The following is a 26,887-nucleotide window of genomic DNA, read 5'->3' on the forward strand; positions in this document are numbered from 1 at the left end:
TTCATCATCTCTCCACATTATTCTAGATTATCTTCATTCTTGACACTCACAAACGTGGCATCAGAGGAACTAGGTCACCTCTCCTTTGAGGGTGTCTTTTCACTTACATTCCTCTATTGTGGTCACATCGTTTATGATGGAATTCTTCCTCACAATTCCCTTTCATTTTGCTGCAACTATGTGCATAAATCTGAATAAAACACAATCATTCTATATTTTCCATGGGTAGGTCAAAGAGGAAGACTCCAAGGAGGAACTATGGTCGTACATTGTAACCCTAAAAAAATTGATGGATAACAAATGATGCGGTTCATTTGACAGTATTATGGCTCAGTAGCAAATAGGCTTGATCTGATTCCTTCATCTAGAATTCATAGTAATTCAGGTGTCTTAAGTGAAAAACTCGGCAAAATGCGTGACATTCTCCTCATTGACTCACTTGCAGGTGGAGGAACCAAGAACAATGGTAAAAGACTCATAAAAACTAGAGTTTTGAACCATCCAACTCCGAATAAAAATATTGAGCAAATTAAGCTCCAATGGGAATACTCTAACATCAATAATGATACGTGCAAAAATGTGCCTGAAATAGAAGCGAAGTAATCCAGTGTCATTAGTTAGCACTATGGCAATCTTATTCTCCACGAAAAGGGATCTAACATCACAGCGTTTGTTAGTTTCTACTTTATGCTATTGTGATGCCTTTTAGTAAGTATAATGGGAAAAAAAACTTGGCATGTGATAAATAGTTAGAAATTTAGGGAAATCTTTGCATTTTATGGTTGAACTTTATGCCGATTTTAATTTAATATTTACTAGTTCTCCTAGTACTAACAATTTGATGGGTGTTCTAAAACACTCTGGAGGACTAGATAATACCCAATTGTATGCTACTGACTAAAAATCAAAAAAGTGTTAACAACATTAGAATGGAAAGTTTTCCAACATGAGATAGGAATAGAAAGTTTTCCGACAACAAAATCTGTTCACAGAGGGTAGTCACATAACCACCTTCCCTTTTTAAGGCAACACAGCTAATTTATGGAAACCCCTGCATTCTTATGACTAATATTTATGTCAATTTTAGTTTCATATTCACTAGTTTTCTGTAATGTCCCTTATTGAGATTTACCATAATTTAGTCCTGACACAATAATTCTAACTTAAGTGAGAGTTGTGATATGTTATTAAATATAACTTTATCAAAAATGAATACATTTCATTATAACATTTAATTTAAACCTGAATTAGATTAGCAGATGTCTTTGAAGAGCAGATGGACTATACAAACAAAGGATTATTGCATATAAAGGTGATTAAAGACTTCTATAATATTCCACGATTTATAATGACTTGAATGTTAAAGAGCAAATCTCCTAAAATGGGCAACAGATTAATAATAAAAAAATTCTTTAGTTGTAATAATGCCAAATATGATCAGCTGCAAATGCTTATATTATGGACTTAATAGATGAAATAATGAAAAATTTTGTTGTTATAATAGGCGCTTTGTCTGGCTGTAACTCTCTTCCATGCGCGGTAAAGTATGTTAAGTTTATCGATTGACTACTGTCAACCTTGGCTGCCTTACTTGAATCCTTCTTATTCTAAGATGCCTTGTAATAAATGGATTGTTTCCTCAAATCTGATTTCGATGTCATATATACCAGAAAATATGGATTATTATGCCTGATTGGATTTGTCTGAATGTATTCCTTATATACGTGAATTTACCTTGATGCTGTCCCTGTTTACTATACTGTATGCTTATGCATCCATGGTCCCTGTATCGCAATGACTCTTCTAAGCACTACCGTTGGAATCAAAAATCAAGAATGCATGTTCTTTTTTTGTTCCTTTTCCTATCCTCCCTCTCGATGCTTTATAAGAGTAAGGGAGGGTAGCGACTCAAGGAAGAGTCACCGCTATTCAAAGGGGGCTGACTTATCCAAGGAGTTGCTGCCTTTAGGATTATGTGGGACCCTTTGGAGATAAGTGACCCATGCTTTTTTTTTTATAATATTAATTTATTTCATCAAAACATTTCATGAATATCATTAGTTAATAAATATTAATTAATTAATAGTAATTGCTATATTTATTTCATTTGCACACAATGAATATAAAAATCAAACATTAAATTAATAAATAAACAATTAACAATATTTTAATTACTATATTTAGATTATATTCCTTGATTAGGAAAAAATATGATGATCAAAGAAGGGGCATGACATTTTCCTAGTACTAACAATTTGATGGGTGTTGTAAAACACTGTGGAGGACTAAGAACAACCAATAGAATGCTACAGAGTAAACATCAAACAAGCATTAACAACATTGAAATGGAAAGTTTTCCAACACAAGATAGGAACAGAAAGTTTTCCAGAAACAAAATCAGTTCTCGAAGGGTAGTCACAAAAATTTGCTTAAAATATATAAGGTTTTACATCATCTACAACCCAGACATCCCCAAGGTTTGTCTGCATAAATCTTCTATCTATGGACCAAAGTTGGACCAGAAGTATCCAGCAGATAAGGGAGCCTAAAGGTTTAACAATAACATAAATCTGCCTCAAAATAGGGGTGATTTTCATGCAAAATTAGAAGTGTTTGATATTAGTGTGACAATGGTCATAAATTAGACTGCAATACATTATGCTACTCATCATGATTACCTAATACTGCTACTTCAAATTCGAAAATACAGAAATGATGATATTTTTTTCATTTAAGAATGTTATAGAAAAAATCAACATATCAGTCAACCTGAGTTGTATAAGACATAACCCCAAGGATGACAATGGTATTACATTTCAACCAATGGCTTGGATAAGCATTCCCAAGCCACTCCATGAATTATATCATATACCTGATAACAAGTTTGAATCTTCTATGCTACTCAAAGATTTTCACCAGGTGGTAATTCAGGAAGCTTCGCTGGCATTCCAAGGACACGCTCCATGTCAAATCGAACTTCAATATTTCGAATGCTGTAACCAACCACCATCAGCCAATAAAGCAACCTAGCAAGCTCTGGGGCAGTTGTCTCTGTTGGTGTTCTCTGCACAAAATTAAATGTGTGAGAAAAAAAAAGTTAAACTGATAACCTACAGGTGAAGTTCCCTGTGCTATCAAAGCTCTAATGCAATACCACTTGGGTATACACATTGGGAAAATAGGACAACCTCAAGTTCTTTTCTCCACTATCGAATCTATCAGCTATTGATCTTAAGAATACCAGAGAGCAACAGTCGTTTAAACTCTGTTTAGCTGGTACATCTAAAGGTATGTACACTAGTTTTACTCCACATATTCTTCCAATTGGCCTTCGTACTACTTTGGACTTGGGAAGCCCCACCCAGATACCCCACCCAGCACTTACACAGCGAGGTGGCCCAAGGTTCACACCAGAAACCCCACTTGGCACCTAGACTGCAGCCCAAGGGGGGCACCAGAAGCCCTACCCGGGAAACCCCACCCAGCACTAAGACAACAAGGCGGTCCAAGGTTCACACCAGAAACCTCACTTAGCACCTGGACAAAATGAGAATGCGGCCTAAGGGGCACACTGGAAACACCACTTCAGACTTGAGAGAACACATCGGGGCAAAGGGAAACCCCAACCCCACTCAGCACTTGGTCAAAAAGAACGCGGCCCAATATCGAAATCGTGAAGATTGACACTAAAATTGATTAAACACAACAAAATAATTTCTATTTGAAAATATTAATTCATTTTTATTCTTCTCAATAAATTTGTATTAAGATTTGAATTTGTAATTACACTGAAAGGTTGAGTTTATTTATATTATTAGGGCCATCCATATGCATTTTATATAAACCCTCTCAGGTTAATTTGGGGTTAAGAGTAGTAAGGAAAAGTTCTCCAGTGATGGTGTAATGTACAGTACAATGGAAACAACAAAATAGTGGAGCTTTAATATTCCACCATCTACTTTAGACTTCTATACAACAATAAAATTGGCCTTCCAAACATCTCTTAACCTTCAGGCAACATTTCTACAACAATAAAGAATATTGTTTTTTTTGTGTTTAAAATTGGTTCCACTACTTTTCAAGACTGTCAAATATTTTATTTTTGTTTTTTGTTTTTGCCCCAGTTCAGCACTTCATCATTCAATAATATGGTTACCTTTACCTTCTTTCCTGGTACGTCCCATTGTTCATGACCTAGTTATGTATTCATCAGCCTTCAAAAATACCCAACCAATCATATTTGTTTCCTTCATTTGTTGTCCATATAATTTGAATTTTGAACCATTCAATGCGTATGCATTCCATCCAACTTCCTGCTCCATTTCCAAAACATAAAAAAGTTATTGTATCCTGAATGGTCCAAGGCTTAAGCCACAATACCAAAAATATATCAAGCTTTATTTCTCTTTTTCAACTATGTTTTGAACCCGGTTCTGCAGGCTTAAAAATTCATTCTTAGATGCTTGTCATGTGAATATTTACTCCTCTACATGACTTCGGTTGCCCATCATGCCATTATATGACTGTACTTGGAAGGCTTGGACTTGCTGCAGACTTGGCAAATACAAAAAAACATGAAATATAGAAATTTTTAAGTATTTAAAATTTGTATCATGCACCCTTCAATAAATAAACTTTAAAGACACATTTTACCTAATCAGATATAAGCTACTTTGATCACATATGCAAGTATACATCAATCACGAGCATAAAAAGTGAATTTTAGTTTAAGGAAACAACATTTTTAGATAGATAAACAGTGTCAAGTGTTTAAGGTGTACAAAACACATGGATTAAGATATTGATGGCATCAAAAACAAAAATCACAAAATTTAGTAATGAACTGTGGTAGAAAGGAGCTTGCATCACTCAGCCTAAAATTACTAGCTCTATGTGGAGTCGTGCTCGTATCTCAGACAAATCTGCAATTGCTGCTACAGCCTTAGGAGCATTACTTGGGATAGGGTTTGATTTGGAAAACTAGAAGTATATATGCAATTTAATTTCTAAGAAATTAATTCAGAAAAAGTGGGAAAAAAAAGTTGCTATTCCATCCAACATGGCCTACAAAGATTCAGTTTTATTTTCAAAAAACTAAAGCAGGGATTTAGGAGTATCGCTCCCAGTAGGGTAAAGAGGTAGTATCCTTTGTGGGGTTTTAGGGGCAACCAATGAGGTTGAGCAGCGTCAAATCCTGCAAATGTTGTGAAAGTAAATTTGAGTTTGATTCACAATTGAAATTGTATTTGGATTTTTCCATAGCACCACATTTGAGGAATTGCATATTTTATATTTATTTATCATAATTTTATGAATTAGTGCATAGCTGATATTAACATCTGCAGGATCTGATCTAGGTGCCACCAAAAGAATCAATCCTATCACTGGTTTTTATAGCACCTCCTTCTAAGGTTTACAGACCTTATTTGCTGGGATTTTATGAAATATTGTAGAGTTGCCATTGCTGTAGAGTGTGCAGTTACAATGGTTTTATGAAATATTTTATTGTAGAGTGTGCAGGCTATCTAGAGCTGCTGGAAGGAGAATCATCCAGACATTGCTGTTGAAAACCCAAGTTCATTGCTAATACCTGATACATACTCATCGCTGATCCATATTTGCAACAGCAACGCAGAACGTTGTGGTTGTAGGTTTGCTGCACCCCATCCACACCTACTTGGAGGCAAAGGAGATCCAATCACAACAACACAGCTCAAAATTGCATAATATCCAATCCCTTGTTTAAAATACTGTTAAGTGCAGATTCAGATTTGTCATAAGGACAGCAGCCTATATTGGTAACAAGAAAGCATTAAATCAGAATTTTTTTAGGGATATCAAATTGGTATTAAAGCAGTGTTTTTCTGTCATTCTGTGGGTCAGTTGTAATGCAGATTCATGCAAGGGAGTGATAGGAAAATCAGATATCAGTGAAACAAAAAAACAGAGGAATGGGTGACTGAAGTGAAGAAATAAACATTCAGGAAATCATAAAAAATCAAAACAAGGAGCTGGCCAGGGAATTTCAGTCTTCCATGAGTGATTCCATGGCAAAAATAGCTCAGAGTTTGAAAGGAAAAAATCAAGAACGGAATGCTGACAGACCCAGTCAAAATTTTGCAGAAGGTAAGCTACTCAGCTAATGATAGAACTTGAATTAATCCTCCTGTGAAGACATTTCAAGCTATTTTTTTGCAAAGAGAAGAAGAGGATCAATTTGCAGAAGAGCAGCAATTACCACCAAAACAGAAGGCTGAGGTGGCAAGGTATCATGCTAAGTATAATGCTCTAAGTCTAGCAATCCTTTGTGGCATGCCTTTCATTGAATACTATGAAATGAAAACAAAGAATGGGCAAAAAAGGGGAAGGAGAAATCATCAAGATCCATCCTGAAGAGACATACAACAGTGATTGGGGAAGATCACTATACCTACTTATGATGGATCAAATAGTGGTACAGCTAGAGCATGACTACAGGAGTTTGATACCTACTTCTCATTGAACCCCGAGTATGAGGAGGAAGCAATTAATTTTGTCACCTTACACCTAGAAGTTGTAGCTCATGAATGGCGGTATCATGGCATACTGTCTCACAGGCATGGTCCTATGACTACTCTAGAAGAGTTTAACCAAAAATTGATAGATTGGCTTGATATGAAGGATCCGAAGATTCATTTCAGAGAGTTAGCATAGTTGAGGCAGGAGGGCGGTTGAGCAATATGTAGCAGAGTTTAAAAGGCTATTAGTGATGGTTCCAGACATAGTTGCACCACTCGCCGAGTTTTTTTGCCTAGCGAGTAAATACCACTTTTACTCGCAGGCAAAACTCGCCGAGTTTTTCACAAAAACTCGGCAAGTCTGAGTTAAAAACTCGGCCGCCTGTGCATAAAGGGGAAAAACAGGCAGAATTGAAGTTTATATGTCATTTTTCGTGTTCTATTTTGTTGAGAGGGGGAAAAAAACTCTTCCAAACACTTGACTACTGATTTCCATCGATTTGAAGCAGATTTGAGGCAGATTTCAAGCTGATTTGAAGTGGTTTTTGAAGAAAAATCAGATTCCCAGGTAGGTTTTCTGATTTTTTTCTATGCTTTTTTAAAACATTTTATTTATTTTTTGTTATATCTAGATGAATAGAAAACCATTCCTAAGTAGTCAAAAATGTTTTTGAGTCATTGGAACAAGATTTAACACTATTTTTGACAAGTTTTGTTGAATTTTTCACTTATTTTTTGAAGAATCTCTAGTTTTTCAAAAAAATCAAACCCTAATAGTTTTTTGTTTTTTTCAACTTTGAATGATGTCTAAAATTATTTAACTAATTTAGATAGTTTGCTAAATTGTTTAACTAAAATATTAACTTTGCCTTTTCACTTTGTATGTGTAGGTTAACTGTTAACCATTAATTTAGTATGGCAAATTCTGATTGGCCACTAGAAGCATGCCCATCTGGATATGTAGGCACCCGTCCTAAAGGTGCTAGAGATAGGACTTGGAGGTATGCCTATGAAGGACCAGAACCTGGGACAGTGATTTGCATAAAATGTGAAAATATAATTCATGGAGCCATAAATTGCCTCAAATACCACTTTGCAAGCATCGAGAAGCATGATGCTAGAGTATGTCTTGGGGCCATCGAAGAAATAAAAAGAGACATTAATGCCTTACTTTCAGCTAAGGAAGAGAAGAAATTGCAAAGGGAGAGGGCAAAACTAGCCATGAGAGTAGCCATAGCCGAATCTCAAGGTGCTTCAGTTAACATTGAAGAAGAAGAAGAAGAAGAAGCACTTCCAAGGCATAGTGGGCTCTCGTCGTGGCCCACGTATCCACAAACCCAACACCACCTCGGCCACCACTTCTACTTCCTCTAGTAGAGTACCTGGCACTGCTGCATCACCATCAAGGACATAGTCTATAGGTAGTTATTTGGTGCCCAGGAACATACCTGGAGCACAACCATCATTAGAGGCCACTGGATGGAATAGGGAGGCACATGAGAAAACTAACATTGCAGCTATTGATTTTTGGTACTTCAACATCTCGTTCAATGTGGCAGACAGTCCTTATTGGCTGAATTTGGTGACTGCAATGACAATTTCAGGAAAAGGGTACAAGGCCCCTTCTCGCAGGAATTTGAGTAGGCGGTTAGTAAATAGTCCACTTGATTTCATTTTTAATTGTTTTTCTTGTTTATTAAATCAAAATTGAGTACTAAGACCTAATTTCACTTTGTTCTTGTAGGTTGCTCACAAATGCAATTGATAGGGCAAAAGAAGTGGTGGACGACCAAAGAAATGAATGGAGAAAATATGGCTGCACCATTCTTTCTGATGGGTGGACAGATGCCTAAAACTGCACCATTATTAATTTTTTGGTTGCTTGCAAGGACAATGTGGTGTTCTTGAAATCGGCTGATGTCTCCAATAAGGTGAAAAATGCAGAAACATTGCTTGGAATGTTGAAGCACGTTGTCATGGAGGTGGGAGTAGAGAATGTGGAGCAAGTAATCATAGATAATGCAGTAGGTAGAATCCTTTTGAATTATCACCTTTACCAATATTTTCATTTGTTGTGGCTTTGTTTTCCTTGGTTGTATTTTTCTTAAGAATAACTTCTTCTTTTGCAGGTAGAATCCTCCAAGATAGGCAACCCACTCTTTTTTGGACACCTTGTGCAACACATGTCCTTGACCTTCTTTTGGAGGACATAGGAAAACTTGATTGGGTGACTCCAATTGTAGAAGATGCAAGGAGGATCACGAAATATATTTACAATCACCCTTGGGTTCTACATTTGATGAGAGAGCACACCCAAGGGAGAGATTTGGTGAGAGCCGATGTCACAAGGTTTACAACGATTTTCTTGGCGTTGCAAAGCATTCTTGGTGCATTGACTTCTTTGAAACAAATGTTTGTGAGTCAAGCATGGCTAGACTCGCCTTATTCAAGAAGGTTGAAGGAGAGGGTGTTGCATGCATAGTCTTCGACAACCAATTTGCACAAAAGGTTGCAGAGATTGTGAAGGTAACTTCAAAACTTGAATTTTTAATTATTATTGATTCAAGTCTCTCATTATTAATTTGTAACTTCATTAATTAATCTGTTTGTAATTTGTATTTTTCAATTGTAGGTGTTAGATCCCTTGGTTATAGTTCTTCGCTTGGTAGATGTGGAAAAAACCCCAATGGGATATATTTATGAGGCCATGGATAGGGCCAAGGAGTCTATCAAAAATTACTGCAAGGGAAATAGACTCAAATTTGCTCCCATTTGGGAAATTATTGATAAGAGGTGGAACAATCAGCTCCACCAACCCATTCATGTAGCAAGATACTTCCTCAACCCTCGTTTTAAGTTTGGGGGTTCTTACTCTGATCCTAATGGAGAGGTCATGGAGAGTCTCACTACATGCATTTAGAGGATGATACCCAAGGTTGAGGTGAGAGACCTCATTGTGGCCGAACTCCAAAATTATGAGGAAGCAAGGGGTAAGTTGTTCTCTTCAAAGCTGGCCAAGAGAGGAAGAACCACTCAAACCCCAAGTATAACATTTGCCATTTGGATTTTGGGGTCTAAAGTGATTGATAAATTATGTTTTCGCTTTTCTCTTTGCTTTCTAACTTTTCAATATTTTTTTATTTTGCAGATGCTTGGTGGCAAAGTTGGGGTGGAAATGCCCCAAATCTCAAAAAATTTGCCCTCAGAATCTTATGTCAGCCTTCTAATTCATCCAGTTGTGAACGCAATTGGAGCTTGTTTGAAGCCATCCACACGAAGAAGAGGAGCAAGTTAGCGCAAAAATGCCTCAATGATCTTGTCTTTGTGCAATATAATCTTCGGTTGCGCATAAGGAAGGTAGAGGAAGCACCAGCTGGACCAATTGATTTGGATGATATAGATCCTTACAATGATTGGACATCACAAGAGCAGCCTCCATTGTTTACAGAGGATGACATCACTGATTTGGAGAGGCAGGCTATGGAGGAGGGGGGTGGATTTGGTTTCACGCTGGATGACATTGAGGAGGATGAGGATGAGGAGTCATTGCCAATGCCAAGAGTAGGTAGAGACATAGCTTCATCCAGGATGGAGGACAAGCCACGGCCTGAGCCAGACATACCGAGTGAGGACGCACAGTCACACTCATGAGTCATGCCACGCCCACAGCAGACTTCTAGGACTAGACCCTCTAGTTCTACCTCTCCCCCAATTTATACTAGAGCTAGGAAGAGGAAGATGTAATTGTAATGATGTATTTACTTTTAGTTTTACAAAAGCTATTTACTATTTTGCTTCCACCCATCAGTATTCCTCATGAGGATGCGATTTTGTACCCACTTTGCATTTAAATATATCTAGACTCAACTTGTTTCTTTTGTGTTCTCATTTATTGACTCATTGGATGCATCTTCTCATTGAATTTTGCAAAAAAAAAAAAGGCATTTCTAATTAAATTTAACAATTTTTTAAGTTGTTGAGTTTTTGCTGAGTACTGGCCTAGTTTTTCCCGAGTTTTTTTTTCAGGCCTTGGCGAGTTTTAACTAATGGTGAGTAGTTCAACTATGGTTTTGTTGTGACGTTTTCACACATCGCCCCATTGCAAATGGGGACCCACTACTTTTTAGGCCCACTTGGTCTTTTGTTTTGGTTTTTGGGGTCTTTTGGTAGCATTCTCGTCAGTCTCTCTGCTTTGCAAGTGTTTGGGGGTCATATTGATTAAGTTTGCTTGTCGTTTGAGTGAATTTGGTGAAGTCTAGGGCCTATTTCGTCAATTTTAGGGTTTCTGTCTTTAGTCCTAGATTTTAGGGGTTTTTGTTAGGGTTTTGGAAAAACTGAACATATCACTGGAATCGGGACCCCTCAAGGAACCTCCCAGTAAAATTTGAGCGAAAACGGATTTACAAAATTCCTATTTTTTAGGGATTTTACTGAGCCCTGGAATGTCTTCATTTTACCAAAAATCAAACTTACTATTTTTAGTAAGTTTCTATTTATAGTAAGCCATTCATGTGTCTTGTTTTGGGGTCTAACGCTGACGTTCTAAAAGTTTCTATTTTTGGAAAATTTTATTTCTGACAAGACCATTCAAGCAGGCAATGAAGATCAAACATTCACAACTATTTCTAAATCCGGAAGAGTCAGAAGGCAAGTGTGATCAAAGTTTGGCTAAGTATGGGAGCCAATCCAAGAATGGAAAGCTCAAAAAATCATCTAAGTACGGGAAATCACCTCAAATCCATATACAGTAGCCTGATCCGAAAGAAGCTCAGAAATTCAGCTAAGCCGGGAAGAAGAAAGGAAATCATGAATTCCTCCACACATGGAAAAATCCGCCCTATTCCTCAAGAGGGCGCCAAAGTGGAGTGGTCAGGGAAGGATAGAAAAGTTGTAAATTCCTTGGCTTAGGTAGATTTGCGCCCTACCAACTAGGAGGGCGCCAAAACAAGGGAGACAAGGAAAAGATTGCAAAACAAGTGAATTCCTTCCCCAGTCACAAATGTCGCCTAGGAATGATGGAGGGCGCCAAACAGGAGTGGTCAGAGAAGAATTGAAAGAATCATGAATTCCTCCACCTATGTAAAAATCTGCCCATGAGTGAGTTAAGGCGCCCAAATGAAGAATGCATGGAAAGTGTGAAAGATGGTGAATTCCTCCACCTATGCAAAATTCCGCCCTAGCATTGTGGAAGGCGCCAAATCCAAGGGGTGAAGGAAAGTCCAACAAATCATGAATTCCTTCCTCCTAGCAAAATTCCGCCCTAAGACAAGGGAGGGCGCTAAAATCAGTAAGTCATGGAGAATCCAAAAACCAGTGAAATTCCTTCCTCGTGTGAAAATTCCGCCCTAAGACAAGGAAGGGCACTAAACTCACATCCCCATGGAGAAATGGAAGAAGTACAAGATTCCAAGACTAAGGCAAAATTCCGCCCTAGGCCTAGGAGAGGCGCCAAAATGAAGAATGCATGGAGAGATGAAAAATCATGAATTCCTCCTTGTCAAAATCTGCCCCAAGCCAAGGTAAGGCGCCCAAATGGAATGCTCTTGGAATGATGAAGAAAAGGAGAAATTTCTCCTTCCTTGGAAAATAGCGCCCATGAAGTAGAAGGGGCACCAAAATGTAGTATGCATGGAGGGATAGAAAAAATGTGAATTCCTTGGCCTAGGTAAAATTCCACCCTAGCACTGTGGAGGGCGCCAAAATTCAAGTAGCAAGGAAAATTTGGAAGTAATTGAATTCCTTGACCAAAGGAAAATAGCACCCTAGGGAAGGAGGCGCCAAAAGGGAGGTAATGAAGGAGAGTTACAAAATCATGAATTCCTCCCTTAATGCAAAATACCGCCCAAAGTGTCAAAAGGGCATGAAAATCCAAAAGTCAAGGATAGAGAAGAAAGAAAAATCCCCTCAAGAAAGAAAATCAAAAACATTCCTTCATCGCATGAATTCTACGCCCAGGATGAATTGAAGATGAAAATTCCAAGGCACGGAAGGAATCAAAGATGAATAGAACGAGAAAATTCCCCTCGAGAAAAATTTTGAAAAATCCCATTTCAGGCATCAAAATTCATCCAAATTTCTTTTTTTTTTCAAATTTGGATTTGTGAGATAATTTTCTCTCCTCGACCGTGGAACCCTAATTTGAAAATTTTCCTAAAAATAGGAAATGTGCAAAATTGATGAAAAATCTTCTCCAAGGCAAGGAAAATTCAAAATCTTAAGAAAATTCTTCCCAGATAAAGTTTTCTCTCTCCAAGGGTTTCTCGCCATGTGACAGCCAGTCAATGCATGATGAATTAATGGAGCATCTTTTCCATGCAGCTGTCACATTTAAGGCATTATGGCAGATTCCTTTTGCATGCAACTGCCGCATGTGGAGGTGATGGTGCATTTATGACATGATGGGGCAATTTTTGCATGGAGGAATATTTAATGCATGTGGGCAAATTTAGTGAGTGGCGCATTTAATGCATTCTGGTTACCAATTGTAATGGGTTGGAATTAATTGTATATGGGCATAATGGGTTATTAATTGTTGATTCCCACCTTGTTGCATCATGTGTGGGGAATCTTTTAGGGAAAACCCTAATTAGAGTTTGCATGTAGCCAAGGCCAAAAGCCTATATAAAGGGGTGACCCCCCTCATTTGTAAAGGGGGGAAACTTGAATGAAATTGTTGCGATAAGTTTTGAGATAATAACAGTGAAACATTGTTCTTTCATGGTGTCCACTTAAGTTATTTTTTCAAAGCTTGCATGGTTTCACCTTCCTCAATTAGAGTAGAATTTTATTTTCTCAATTGTTAGATTAAGCGCTTGATTTCAATGGAGAATGTAATGGTGTTTGATGAATTTCCATGGTTCATACTTGTTGCATCTTGCTGATTGTAAGTTGCAGTGTAAAGTTAGCCTGAGCCACTAAACTTGTGCTAAGTTCAATTGTGGACAGTTGTTTGGATTGCATCGTTTTGGGTATTCATATGCACTTTCTCGATTTGAAAATCCTTCAACATCCTCAAAAGATTGCACTAGTTCTTGCGGAGTTGTAGTTAAACTTGGCAAAGCAGAGCTGGGTCTATTTGGACTTTGTCCACCAAAGCATTAACTATTGATATCACTGCCCTTTGGAGTAGATTTAGATCCTTCTAAACCCTTTCCCCTTTTAATTTCAGTTCACTTTAGTTCATTCGAAGCAGAAGCATCACAAAATCGCTATATCCAATGATGGAGTTCCAGCCACAGTAAAGAAGTGAAAGAACAATCCAAACGTAAGGCCCCTTGGATTACCAGCAATCACATCCACCAACTGAGTCACGTTCATTGCATGAAGGAACCTAGCAGTTAGCCGTTTGAACTTTCCGCAATCTTAGCATACGGTTAAACTTTGATCAAGAGAGAGTGAAGTGACCATTGATAACTTTATTCTGTGTTCAACCCTGTCATAAAAACACGTCAACAGGTTCCAGATGTGACAAAGAGGAGGCTCATAGTACTACTCGTAGAGGGTCTAACCAAATCACTCAAGGGTTGCTAAGGGCATTTGATCCAAGTTCCTTGTAGGAGGCCATAAGAAAGGTTGAAGAATCCAAGAACAAAATTGAAAGGAAAAAATTATGCTTTTCTTCCAAGAGTATAGGGTAAGGATTGCATTTTTGTGTAGTGGATAGACTCGCTAAGTAGTAAGTGCACTCATTTTTATACTATAACTTCGTAATATAAGGCTCCACAAGTGACTCACTAAGTTCATTAGTTTGTTTTGGCAAGAAATTTTTTGATTGATAAGTACAGGACTCCAAGCACTAGTTATCACCCTCAAGCAAATAGACAAACCAAAATTGTGAATAAATCGATCAAAGGGTACTTGAGGAACTATGTCATAGGGAAGCAAACAATATAGACTAAGTTGGGGAGCATTGCTACAACTCCACTTATCATATGTCTATGACTATAGGTATGACTCCTTTCAAGTCGCTATATGGTTTTAACTTATGACGCATTATCATTCATGGATTTTGATTCTTTCAGATAGCAGAGTTCCTAGAGAGATTTGGTACAACAAAGTCAAGATGTTTTGAATACACTCAAAGAGAACCTCCAACAGACCTAAAATCAGCAAAAGATGTATGCAGATTGCCACAGTTTGAAGAGAAATTTCAAGGTAGGACACATGGTTTTCCTGAGGTTACAACCATATAAGTAATCTCCCCTCAAGAGTAGTGATGTGAAAAAGTTTAAGCCATGATTTTGTGAGCCCCATAAGATCGTATGGAGGATAGAAGAGGTTGCATACGAGTTGGGACTACTGGAGTACAACAGAATTCACATTTTTTTCATGTTTCATGGCTTGAGAATGCTCTTGGACGATATGTTACACTTTCCTTGGAGCTGCCACCAGTTATGATGAAAGAAAACTGACACTGGGGCTGGAGGCTACGTTGATATGAAAGAGAACACTAAGAAACAAGATCATTTCAAAGTACTTGGTGAAATGGAGAATCTTCCACTCAAAGACACATGGGAAGGAGTGGTGATTTTTTATCATCCAAATTTGAAATCACTTAAGTGCAAGCAATTTTGAGAAGGGATAACTCTCACGTTCCCTTTCTCCCACTAATGATTTGCTATTATTAATCAACAAAAGTAATTCTTTACACTAATAGTATATTATATAATATAAAATAATAGAAATGTAATAATTAAATATAATATAATAAAGTTTTTAAAAAAAGCAAATGCAATTATGGCACCAAAATTAGAGTCATGGTTTCTAAACAAAAAGGGTATAAATACAAAGTTTCACTAACTCATTTGGAGGATCCAAATTTTCATTTTTGCAATTTGATTTTTCTGACTTGACCATCCAATCTTTCAACAATGCTACCCTTGATAGCTAGTTTAGAGGGACATATGTGCGCTAGGTAAAGGAAAAACCAAACCACATCAATCAGCACTCAAGATTAAAGTCTTAGCACTAGCCATCATTGGAGTGTTATGCCCTAAATTTAGGGATATCTCATTGCAAAGCAACCACCATTTTTTGAGTAGTGCCATTAAATTTGGGCACCTCTCACTCCAGATCAGTCATCCAACAAAGTGTGCAGGTCATCTGGAGCTGCTGGAAGGAGAATCATTTAGACATTGCTGTTGAAAAGTAAAGTTCATTGCTCTTACCTAGTACATACTCATCACTGATCCATATTTGCAACAGCAATCAAGATCAATGTGGTTGTAGGTCTGCTACACCCCATCCACGCCTATTTGGAGGCAAACGAGATCCAGATCACTACTACATGGCCCAATTTGCCTATTCAATCTCTTGTTTTATATATTGTAACTGCATATTCATATTTGCCATAATGACAACAGCCTAGATTGGTAACCAAAAAGCATTAAATCACAAATTGTTTAGAGCTATCAGAATAAACCAAGTGTATTATAAGCTATAAATATGTTGTGATAATTCTAACATCATTGGCAAGCTGATGATGTTTTGTGACACTTTTGTCCATATACTCAGTGTAAACCAACTAGTTTTTTTCCCAATCTTCTCCACTAGTATTTGTCGAAACTTGGTGATTTAATGCAAAAAACTCAACATTGGGTCATGACATGATTTTGATGCAGGTCAAACACAATTTTGACATGGGTCAGACGTGATTTTGACTCAGATATGATGCAATTTTTTACTTTTAAAAAAAAATGATTTTTGCTCTATAAAACCTTCATTTGCCCTTCCACACCACACACAACAGCAAGCAAGCATTCTGTAGTGAATTGGGAAGATTTTTTAGGCGATTCTCAAGTTAGTTAAATTTCTTTTATTCCATTTTTTTTCTTTAATTTCAAAAAACAATTCCTAAGCCTAAACACGCATCATACAAACACAATTAGCTGCTTTATCAGAGCTGGAAGAAATAAATGTGAGGTCACATACCAACACTGAATTGATTCAATTTGCTAAATTTGTGAATTGATTAAAAATTTAATTGATTTACACTAATTTCAATCAACTTATTTGAATTTTTTTAATTTATTTTGAAAATAAGAAATAAGGTTTACGTTTTAGGGTCAAAAAATTATTTAGCTAGAGTTTGATGCCATTCACATGATGAAGTGAACTAAAATGACTCAACACACCTTAAAGATCTCATATTTGTGCAATACAACCTTTGGCTTCACACAAGAAAGGTGGACGAATTAGAGTAGCATATTGATTTGGGTGAGATTGATCGCTATAGTGACTGAACCGTGCAAGATTATGAGACCTCCTTGTTTACAAAGGATGAGATTGTTGATTTTGAGAGGCAAGCTATAGAGGATGCAGTTACAGTAAAAGCCGGGTAAATTGGATGACATTGATATGGCAAAGGAGTCTTTTCCATCTAGCAGCAGGGTGGAGCAAAGCAGAGAGCCACAACCAAGTGCAAGGGCCATACCCTTATCGCCTAATTTTTCACTAGAACAAGGAATGGGAAATTGTAAAAACTAGTAAATTTTTTACTTTCCTAGATATGCAACTTATGAAAATGATTTTTAGAAACAATCATCACAAATTCATATTGGTTATCAATTACTAGCTACCTTGTCTCTGGCTTTGCATGCTGATGCAATTTTGTAATTCATATATATTTAAGAACTAAATCTAATATAAAATACTTTCTCATGGGTTTTTAGACTCATTTGATACATTTATAATTTTATTTTACAAAAAAAAATGTGTTTTTTAAGAGATTTAAGAATTTTCTTAGTTGTCGAGTTGGAAATTTTGGGCTTGCCAACTACTCTTTGAGTCCCAAGGACCCAAACTATGGTCTGTGTCTTCCCAAACTATGGTCTGTGTCTTCCTCGCCTATTTAATATCATCAATCAAGCAAACAATGTCATTTTTTCCCCCTTTCATAACCAAACATTACCAGCCAATCTGGTGATGTCTATTTATAGATATCCATTTCCAAACATCACCAGCCAAGTTTTTTGGACCCATATTTATAGATTACTATTCCATTTCCAAAGTAGATATCCATGATATGCCATGTCTGTGTGAGTTTCTACCCTTCAGATATTAGGGAAAGAAATACTCGTTGTTCAACAAATCATGCTCAGAATTGAAGGTTTTAATAGTCGTACATACCTACAGCATACCCATATTTATAGATTACTATTCCATTTCCAAAGTAGATATCCATGATATGCTATGCCTATGTGAGATTCTACCCTTCGAGGATTAGGGGAAGAAATACTAATTGTTGATGTTCAACAAATCATAGTCAGAATTGAAGGTTTTCTTGGATGTGCAGCATACTGTATAGCCTAAGAAGGGTGATGTGTAGCTTCCAAAGGCTACAGCACCTCAGCAACGCTTGGCACCATAAACCAAAGCTGATCTACAACAACCATACCACTTTTTTCTACTACACTTAACCTGCAGGCAGTCCCATAATTGCTGCAGCTAGGATATTGGACTTATCAGTATCATACAACACCTTTATCAGCTGTCATTTGACATAATGATTGCCAACCACCATCATTTCATTCATACTGCAGTTCATATAATCTAACAGCAGTCTGATTTTGTTCCAACCATAGAAACGAGACTCGAACTCGGCACGGACTCAGCAAGGCTGACCTGAATCAGGACTCGGCAAAAAACCAGTTTCTAGTGAGTCTCACCTAGAGCGAGTTCCTGAAGAGTCCCGAATCACTGAGACTCATCTAGGATCACTTGGCTCGGGACTCGCCAGGACTCTCAGTTTCTAGTGAGTCTCACCTAGAGCGAGTTCCTGGAGAGTCCCGAATCCCAAGACTCGGCTAGGGTCACTCGGCTTGGGACTCGGAGAGTCCTGGCAAGTCCTGGAACTATGGTTCCAACAGCCACCAATCTTCCAAATATGCACAACATACAGCAGTACGACAGCCTGTAGATAGGCATTTATCATTACAAATTCTAAAAATTGCTTTCCAATTCAGTATATTAGATTATTGTAATTTTTCAGCAGTTACAATTAATGTAAAATAGATCTAAGGGTTTCATCATTCAATCTCAAGTTGGTATTTGATATCTTGTTTATACCCTATTATGCACGAATTGGATTTATAAAAATTGCATGTTTGAAAGTGAAAGTTTGAAAAGACATTATAATGGCATCAGAGATTTGATATTGCCAGCCTGCAAGGTTAGATCTAACATTTAAATACAGTCCAGTAAAAAGGAAATTAGATTTTATCAAAGGGAATGAAGAAATTCACAGACCAAGTGAAGAAACAGAAAAAGTTACAGAGGGCAAAGAAAGGAGAATACATATAGATAAAGTGAATTTTTTGCATGAAACCATCATATCAAGGGCACAGAGAATTGACAAGGGCAATGAGAGAGTCCATGGCAAAGTTAGTGCAAGCCTTGCAGAATGTGAATCGAGCAATATGTGATGAAATGACTTTTCGAGAGCTTTGTGATCTAAGGATGAAAAATGGATCAAGGAGTGGAAGGAGATTCCAACAACATCAGCAGCACCACAAAGACATACAGCACTAGTTGGGTAGATTACAATTCCTACATATAATGAATCCAACAAATATTCTGCCAAATCTTGGTGCAAAAGCTAGACACCTACTTTATGAAGAAGAGGCAATAAAGTTCACTAACCTCCACTTAGAAGGATTAGCACACAAGTGGTGGTATAACGGTATGATCACCCAAGGACAACTTCATTTTCACATTGGAAAAATTTAACCAAAGACTAACAGAAAGGTTTGACAGAAAAGATCCAAAGATTCAATTCAAGGAGTTGGCTTAGCTTAAGGAATATGGAACAAGGGACAGCTATGTTGCAGAATTTCAAAGATTATCAATAACAGTTCCTAATGTTTTGTAAAAAAGATTCAATGTTCTACTTGTGGAAGGATTAACTGACCCTCTCAAAAGTTTGGAAAAATCCTTTGATCCTCCATCTTTACAGAAAGCCATCGAGAGAGCTTTAAATTTTGTGAACTTAAATATCCAAGAACAAATTTTACTCAAAAACACTACCTTTGGATCAGCCAAAGAAAACTTTCTAGAAAGATCTCACAAACAGATTCAAAAGAGCAGGATACTAAGAACGAGCACAAGAGGAAGAAATTGTTTCTCTTGCCTAGTCACAAATGTATTGGAAAGGGTCAAATGCACTAAATTATGATAGTTTCTAATGAGGAAGAACCAGATAAACCTGGGCCAAAGAGGGTGGTAAAGGAACAAGAGCCCCTACATATCATCCTTACAAATTTCAGGGAATGCCATTCACAATACTCAATAATAGTAGAGTTACTCACAACTTCATTGATGAGGACTTGGTAATCAAGAGGGGACTCAATGCCAAAGAATTTGAAGGATTCATTGTCATAAAAGCCGAGAAATTCACCATCCCCCATACCAAGAAAACTAGGCAATTCAACATAATCGTGGGAGAACATAAGGTATGTGATGATTTTTATGTTGTGATCTTAGAAGAAACAAACATAGTTTTGGGTGATCTTACACTTCCTTGGAGAATTTCAACAACAAGAAGAAGCTTACAGCCAAGGACAAATCAAGGTACAGTTATGTATTGATCAGATTTTACATCTTCAGCTGAAATTCCAGTATAAGTTGGTACAAAATGATGAAGGTTTCAAAGCAAAACTAGATGATTTTTGAAATATTGCTGAGCAAGAAAGTTTGGCAGAAGTTCAAGATCTTTTGGTAGCTTTCCAACAACGGTGATAACATATTTATCTGTTGATAATATCAGATCTTGATGATATACATAAAAGAAATTATAGTAAATCCCTGCTTGTTGCGTGGAGAATTCAAGAAGATTATTTGAAGGTCTCAGAAATTGTTCTTCCCGTGTCTATTCATTCAATATCAAATTGTAGCCTTCAAGTAAATTAGAGCTTTATAAGAAAAAAAGTCTAACAAAAAAATTCATAGTTGCAAGCGTATCATCTAGTGCATATTTTTCAACTTCCTATTAAATCAAATGCATCATAGAGACATGTACCCCCCCAACCCCTTGTTTCTAGGACGGGACATCCCAAGGATATGGGGACTTTGAGAGGGTATCACCTTTTTAGCCCCACAACTACCACCCAAGACTCGAGGATATTACTAGGACATCCTACTCATTTGGAGATGGATTGGAAAATCCAAGACAAACTGAACACATCTAGGGGACTTATGGGAGTCTCTTAACCATACTAAGGAATTTTAGGTATCCTTGCGACAAAACGAAGGAAAGTTTTCTAAATCAACAAAAAATGCCCTATGGGCCCCACCCAAACCCTAAATACTCACAAAAGGCTTATAAATAGGTATCTAAACCTCAATTCCAAATCACTCCCAAGTTTCAAAAACAAAGTTGGAAATTGCAACAGTAAGTTGCAAAAGCGAGAAAGATTGCAAGTAAGGACATTAGGATTGAGGAATAGTGGGAGGAAGAGCAAGTGTGAAGAGTGACATCAATCCACCATTGAATAAAAAACATCGAAGTATCATTCAAGCCTCAAGGTAAGCTTTCTTCATGTCTTTTTCTTTCATCGTTCAATTTAGTAATTAATCACTAGTTTTAGCTAACAAATTTAGTAGTTATTTTAGGAAAAATTAAATTTATAACAGCAATATTTTATTATTTAGGTGTTCATATTTATTTGTCAAATTATTTATAAATGTTTCCTTTACAAATTTACATAAATTTTTTATTAGAAATCTAAAAATTAAAATTTACAAGTCAAATTCAGATTTCATCTTGTGTATCCTTTGTTTTTGTGCTCGATGGACCCTAAAGCAAGAAAAACACAAGCCGAATCCTTGTTCGATGAAGGCTGAAAAACAAGGATTCATATTTTTTATAAAAAAATCCTTGTGTCTCGGGCCTATGCATAATTTATAATATATATTTATTACATTATGACATGTATTGTAACCAAAAATATTGTTTCTTGCAATGTCATTATGAGTTGTTCTTACAGGATGAGTGATCAAATGGAACACAATGTGCGTTTGGGAGTTGAATTAGACTCCAAATATAGATGTGGGGCACGAGGGTAGTCATGGGCAAGGAAAATAGTTCTATTAACAATACACATTTTAAGTGTCCTTCCAAATTATTAGAGGATTTTGCCAAGGGCTCTCTAGATAGGAAATCACCTTTAAAACAATAATCCACTAAATCGCAAGCAAAACCTAGTTCATTGATGGGGGAGCACTAGGCTATGGAAATGCCATTTTTTATTGACTTGAATTTCAAAGCAGCATCACAAGAGTTAATACACCTTTATATCACCCAAAGGTGTAGGAAAAAAAATCAAGTAAATAATTTGTAAGCTTATGCCAATGACCAAAGTCTTGTACCTACCAATTTGCCATTGAGGGCAAATTGAGGGCTCCTACTCCTCCTCCTAGTAGTACTAGGAGTACCCCAAATCCATAAGTTTGAACTCGTTCTACTTTTTCTATTCCATCTAGTTCAAGGATAGCCACATTGGAGCCTAAGAGAAAAGGTAGAATAACCACTAGTGATGTTGCAAACACAATATTTAATGTGTTGCGTACCATGTGGCTTGCTCTCCTTATTATATAGAGGTTGTGGAAAAAGTAATACAGAAACTGAAAGCCACTTGGGTCGCTAGTGGACTTAACATAATCATGGATAGGTAGATGTCATCGAGCATCATCAACTTGTCAATATCATAGTCACATGAACAAAGGGCCCTTATTTCCTTAGGACTATTAATTGTTGAGGGTATCTCAAGAATGTTAATTTTTAATTCCAAATCTTTAGATATGCTATTGAGGAGATTGGGCTAGAGAATGTGGTGCAAGTAGTGACAGATGTAGCATATGTGTGCAAAGATCTAAGTTACTGGTTTAGGTTCGAGAGCAGGTTCGACGACGCGAACATGGTTCATGGGCTCAGGTGAAAAAAAAATTGCCTTTAGGTTCGTGGTTGGGTTTGTCCGTCCATATATATAGAAAGGCAAAAAAAACTAAATTTTTAATGTTTTAAAGTCACTTTGATGTGACTTAACCCAGCTGATCACTTGGGTTCGCCCGGGTTCGCACCTGGGTTCACCCAGGTTCGGCCAAGGTTCACCCCAGGGTCCCTGGGGCGAACCCAACACAGACACGATCCGTTTTAGGAGGCCAAAAGCCACGAACCCGACAACTTAGGCAAAGATATATGGAATAGATTGAGGTAGCCTACATGCATAATTAGTGGATTCCTCATTGTGTGCATACCATGAATAATGCACTTAAGGATATGGGAAAAATTAGATGGACAAAGATGTGATTAATGATACCAAAAGTGTGCAATTGTTTATTTGCAACCACCATACTAACATGCACTCTTTAGGACCTTCTTTAAGAAATAATTTTTGAAACCTATGGAGACTAGATAGGCATCATACTTCATTCTCTTGAAGAGGATGTTTGAGTTGCAAGAGGAATTGCAACTAATGATCAAGATAGTAGGAGTAGAATTGGTGGCCCGAATCTAAGTTTGAACAAAGGGAGGAGGGAGAAGGAGGTGGTGAAGAGAGATACTTTTTGGGCTGATGCAAAATACATTCTTACCATCATTACTCCAATTTTCAGAGTTATACGATATGGGTTTGCAAATGCACCTAACCTTGGAGAGTTGTGTGAATGTATTGACACCATGCTTGGCCAAATGAAAGCCATTGTAAAAGAGAAATACCCCACGTTAGCATTCTATATGAGCACATTCAGCCAATCATTCATCACCAATAAGAGAAGCTCAACACTGCACATGGTTACAAAGGTCGAGCAAAATACTTCTATACAAGATGTTGCAATGAAAGCATGGTGAATTCATGAGGACCATTCAGAAAATGTATGATTCTACATAGGCCAGTTCGTACTAAGTGGAAATTTGTCTCTTAAAGGATATTTAGAAGAAGCCAAGATTCAAAAAAGACTAGCATAGGAGGATCCAATTCTATGGTGGACTATTTATGGACCTAATTCTTTGACTACCACACTAGCCATTTTTCTATAGTCGTAGGTTTCTAGCTATTTTGCTATTGAAAAGAATCGGTCTACTTAAAGTTTCAACTTTCACCCACTCTATTAAGAGGAACCGACTTACCTTGAGGAGAGTAGAAAAGCTTCTAGTTGTACATAGCACCTTTTGTCTCACTGACCACGACATGCTTGTGTACAAGGATAGTCCAATAGCCTGATAAGATGTAGAGCCAAAGGTGCCAACACAGATTGATGAAGATGTAGCACAATCTTGAGCTTGAGGAACCTAGCATTTCAAGTGATGGGCAGTTCAACAAAAACTTTGTTTATTTGTGATGATTTGAAGCATCGAGGAATTGTATTTTTGAATGTAATCATAATATTGATTGTAGTATAAATAAATGGATATTCCAGATTTTCATCATTCATTCAATGCGATATCAAATATGTTTTGATTATTTCAAAGATTTATATGTTATTCCTTGTATTTTTTTTATACCATTTTTTTAAGTACTATTTATATTTGCCTCACCATTCCCCTATCATTCCTACACTATCCCCAAATCTAGGTCTTTGGTCCCTGAAACCCATTCCCCCATCCCAAGGCTCCATGGAACTATGGTTATATTAGTGTAGTGCAAGGAAAACATCTGATATAAATCTGGAGATAGTCTATTACTGCTAAATAAAGATTAGATCGGTTAGTTATGGGAACTCAATTCTGATGTATAATCTTTATGTTCATTCCTATGCTCTATATTGTTTCAAATCTGTGTGAAGCATTGAACAAACAAATTATATCAGATAGTTTGAACAGCAGGATTGAAAACTTGTTTATGTTGAGAGAGGTGGTAGTTTCAGGTTGGGGTCTTGCTAATGTGTTTTTTCATGAACCTCAAACACAGAATAAAATACCAAAGTATCTTATACTCTCTTGAACAAAATCTTCCCAAATGCTAAACTACGTGATCAATTGGAAACCTCCAAGGTTCCGAAATGTCAGGTCTTGACGTGTGGATAAGCTCAATGGTTTGATGCGATATTGTTGGAATCACAAAGGGGACTTATGTTGCATACAAATGCTTGAATGTTTGAACATTCTTGGAACTTAATCATCTGATATTGCAATCTTGTGATACTTTCTCTCCTAAACTAACTTGAATTGGAAAAAAAGGACAAAAGGGGAAGGGTTTAGGAAGACTAATCTACTCCTAGTAATGTAGGATTTAGTGAATGACTTGATGAAACTCTACTAGACTTCGCTTTGACATCAATGAACAACTCCACAAAGCTAGTGCGCTCTTCTAAGGTAAATATATGATGTTCAAATTACCACCAACAACATAGACACCATAAGGCAATGCATATCAATGTGTGAATAGCAACTGGAGTTAAGCTTGAATATGGATTTCAGTTGACCATGCAACCATTACATTGGCCAATAAGAGATGAGAATAGGTAAGATAAATAATATTTGACGTGGCGCCATGTGTCACTTATTCCATCCTTGAATGAATGCTGACTTGGAACCCTTTGATTGTACGAATGGCGACTGGGATGCCACCTCAACTTGCCTTATAGATTTAATCAATTTTCCTTGAACATTCTTCATAATGTTTAAATTCCTTGAACTATTTCCTCCTTAACATTCTTTGACTTTAAGATCCCTCTATGATGTAGTTCCTACTTCATAATGTGGAATCCCTAGCACTCATGTCTTCGATTTGTCTTTCCTTCACTTGTTCACCATCATGGTGAAGTTTTCTTCATGTTTGAGCTAGTCCACACCTTTGCTTTTTGAAATCCTCTTCCCATCCTTGAAATGTTGATCTTTCTCATTCGTATTTGTGATGTTGTCCCTACAATATGCTTGTAGAGTTATCTTGGAGCTGATCCTTCGTCATTTGTTGCTTCGAAGTGTTGAGCCCATGGTATCCTTGTAAGTTGCATCCTCTTTCACCTCAAGCCTTGATCATCATGCTTCCCTTCCTTGTAGCAGACCTGCAAAACAAACAAATATTGAATCAAACACTATGGGATAAACTTTGTTTCAACCTTGGTGGGAAATCGATCCTTGTAGGGACTAATTCAGTCCTTGAAATTTATCACTGTCTTCATAATCATTTTCTCATGACGGAAATTCAAAGGTCATAGGGACTCCTTGCTCTTAGCAAATTTTACTTAATTTTGCTGCCTTACCCTTGGAGTGGAGATTTGATCTCCATAGGGACTCCTCATTCCTCATGACTTATGCTCTTCCTTTGTAATTCTGCCCTCAAGTAGAAATCCGACCTCATCAAGACTCATTGTCCTTGAAAATTTTGTGTTAATTTGATCACCATTTGATTGGATTGGAAATTTGAACTCCATCAGGACACCTCAATGTTCCTTACTTTGCCCTCCTCATTCCTAAGGGAAAAAGTTGAATGTCATTCCTGAGTGGAAAATCGAACCTCATAGGGACCTTTTGTTCCCAACTTGTGATAGGTAATTTGAACAATTAATTTTCCAAAATTAACTTAGGTTCTGATTTCAATTGATTTTCAGAGTTATTAGCTCTCTAAAATCAGAAATTCGAAATTATGTAACATAATTCTGGAAAATGCAAATGATTTGATCAAAACCTGGAAATTTCGCCTTAAGGAAACCTGATTTTTAGACTTAAGAAAGGTCTGATTTTAATTAGTAAGTCTGAAAATATCCTTCAAACTCAGAAAATTGAATCATGTTGCAACCTAGTTCACCGTCCAAGTCTGATTTTTTAGTATAAAAGTCTGAAAATGTCTCAGAAATCTGAAATTACTTCCTTAGCTCTAAAAGTGGAATGATAAATCTGCAAAGCTCAGTTACCGGGGTCTAATTTCTGAGTGTAGAGGTCTGAAAATCGTATTTCATCAGCTGAAAGTCATCTTTTTCATGGTGCAATTCATGTGGTTGACATAATATGTGTTTATTGTGGCTGGAAACAATATGTTACCTTGAAATGATGGCTGGTAATGCTGTTCTCAGCCAGCAATGGCGTCTTCAACTGGGCTCAAAACATCTTCAATGGTGGCGCTATTAATGCCTTAGGCAAAAATCACACCTCTTCCTCCTTAGGTGATCTTCAATCCTCCTCTCTTCCAGCTCACTTGGAGTCAAATCATCAACTTAATGATATAATATTGCTTGCTGGCCTGTGTTCTTATTTAGCATTTCACCTTTCACTTTCACCACACAGCAAATGTGGGATAAAAAAAATGTTACCTTCAGCAAGGTGGAAAATCAATATGCATTAGGACACTTTAACTTGGCTTGATTTCCCCTTTATTTCATCCACCAAATGGAATGGTGGAGAACTGCTCCTCATCAGGACAGATTTGTCCTTAAAATTCTCATGTTATGTTGATTTC

At 37.1% G+C, this 26,887-nt stretch overlaps 1 protein-coding gene across 2 annotated transcripts in view; it reads right to left on the reverse strand.

Moving 5' to 3' along the window:
* Positions 1 to 2,705: 2,705 nt before the first annotated feature.
* Positions 2,706 to 26,887, reverse strand: part of LOC131044513 (uncharacterized) — a 99,423-nt gene continuing 75,241 nt past the window's right edge. The window contains exon 7 of one of the 2 annotated variants that reach the window (XM_057977859.2): positions 2,706 to 3,064. In XM_057977859.2, the coding sequence (XP_057833842.1) occupies positions 2,903 to 3,064 (162 nt within the window). In that variant the 3' untranslated portion in view covers positions 2,706 to 2,902. Of the gene's footprint in view, positions 3,065 to 4,162; positions 4,314 to 26,887 lie in introns of those variants that run through there. The other variant, XM_057977864.2, reaches the window with a different exon arrangement.

Source organism: Cryptomeria japonica, chromosome 3 (genome assembly GCF_030272615.1).
Source record: "Cryptomeria japonica chromosome 3, Sugi_1.0, whole genome shotgun sequence".
Lineage (NCBI taxonomy): Eukaryota > Viridiplantae > Streptophyta > Pinopsida > Cupressales > Cupressaceae > Cryptomeria > Cryptomeria japonica.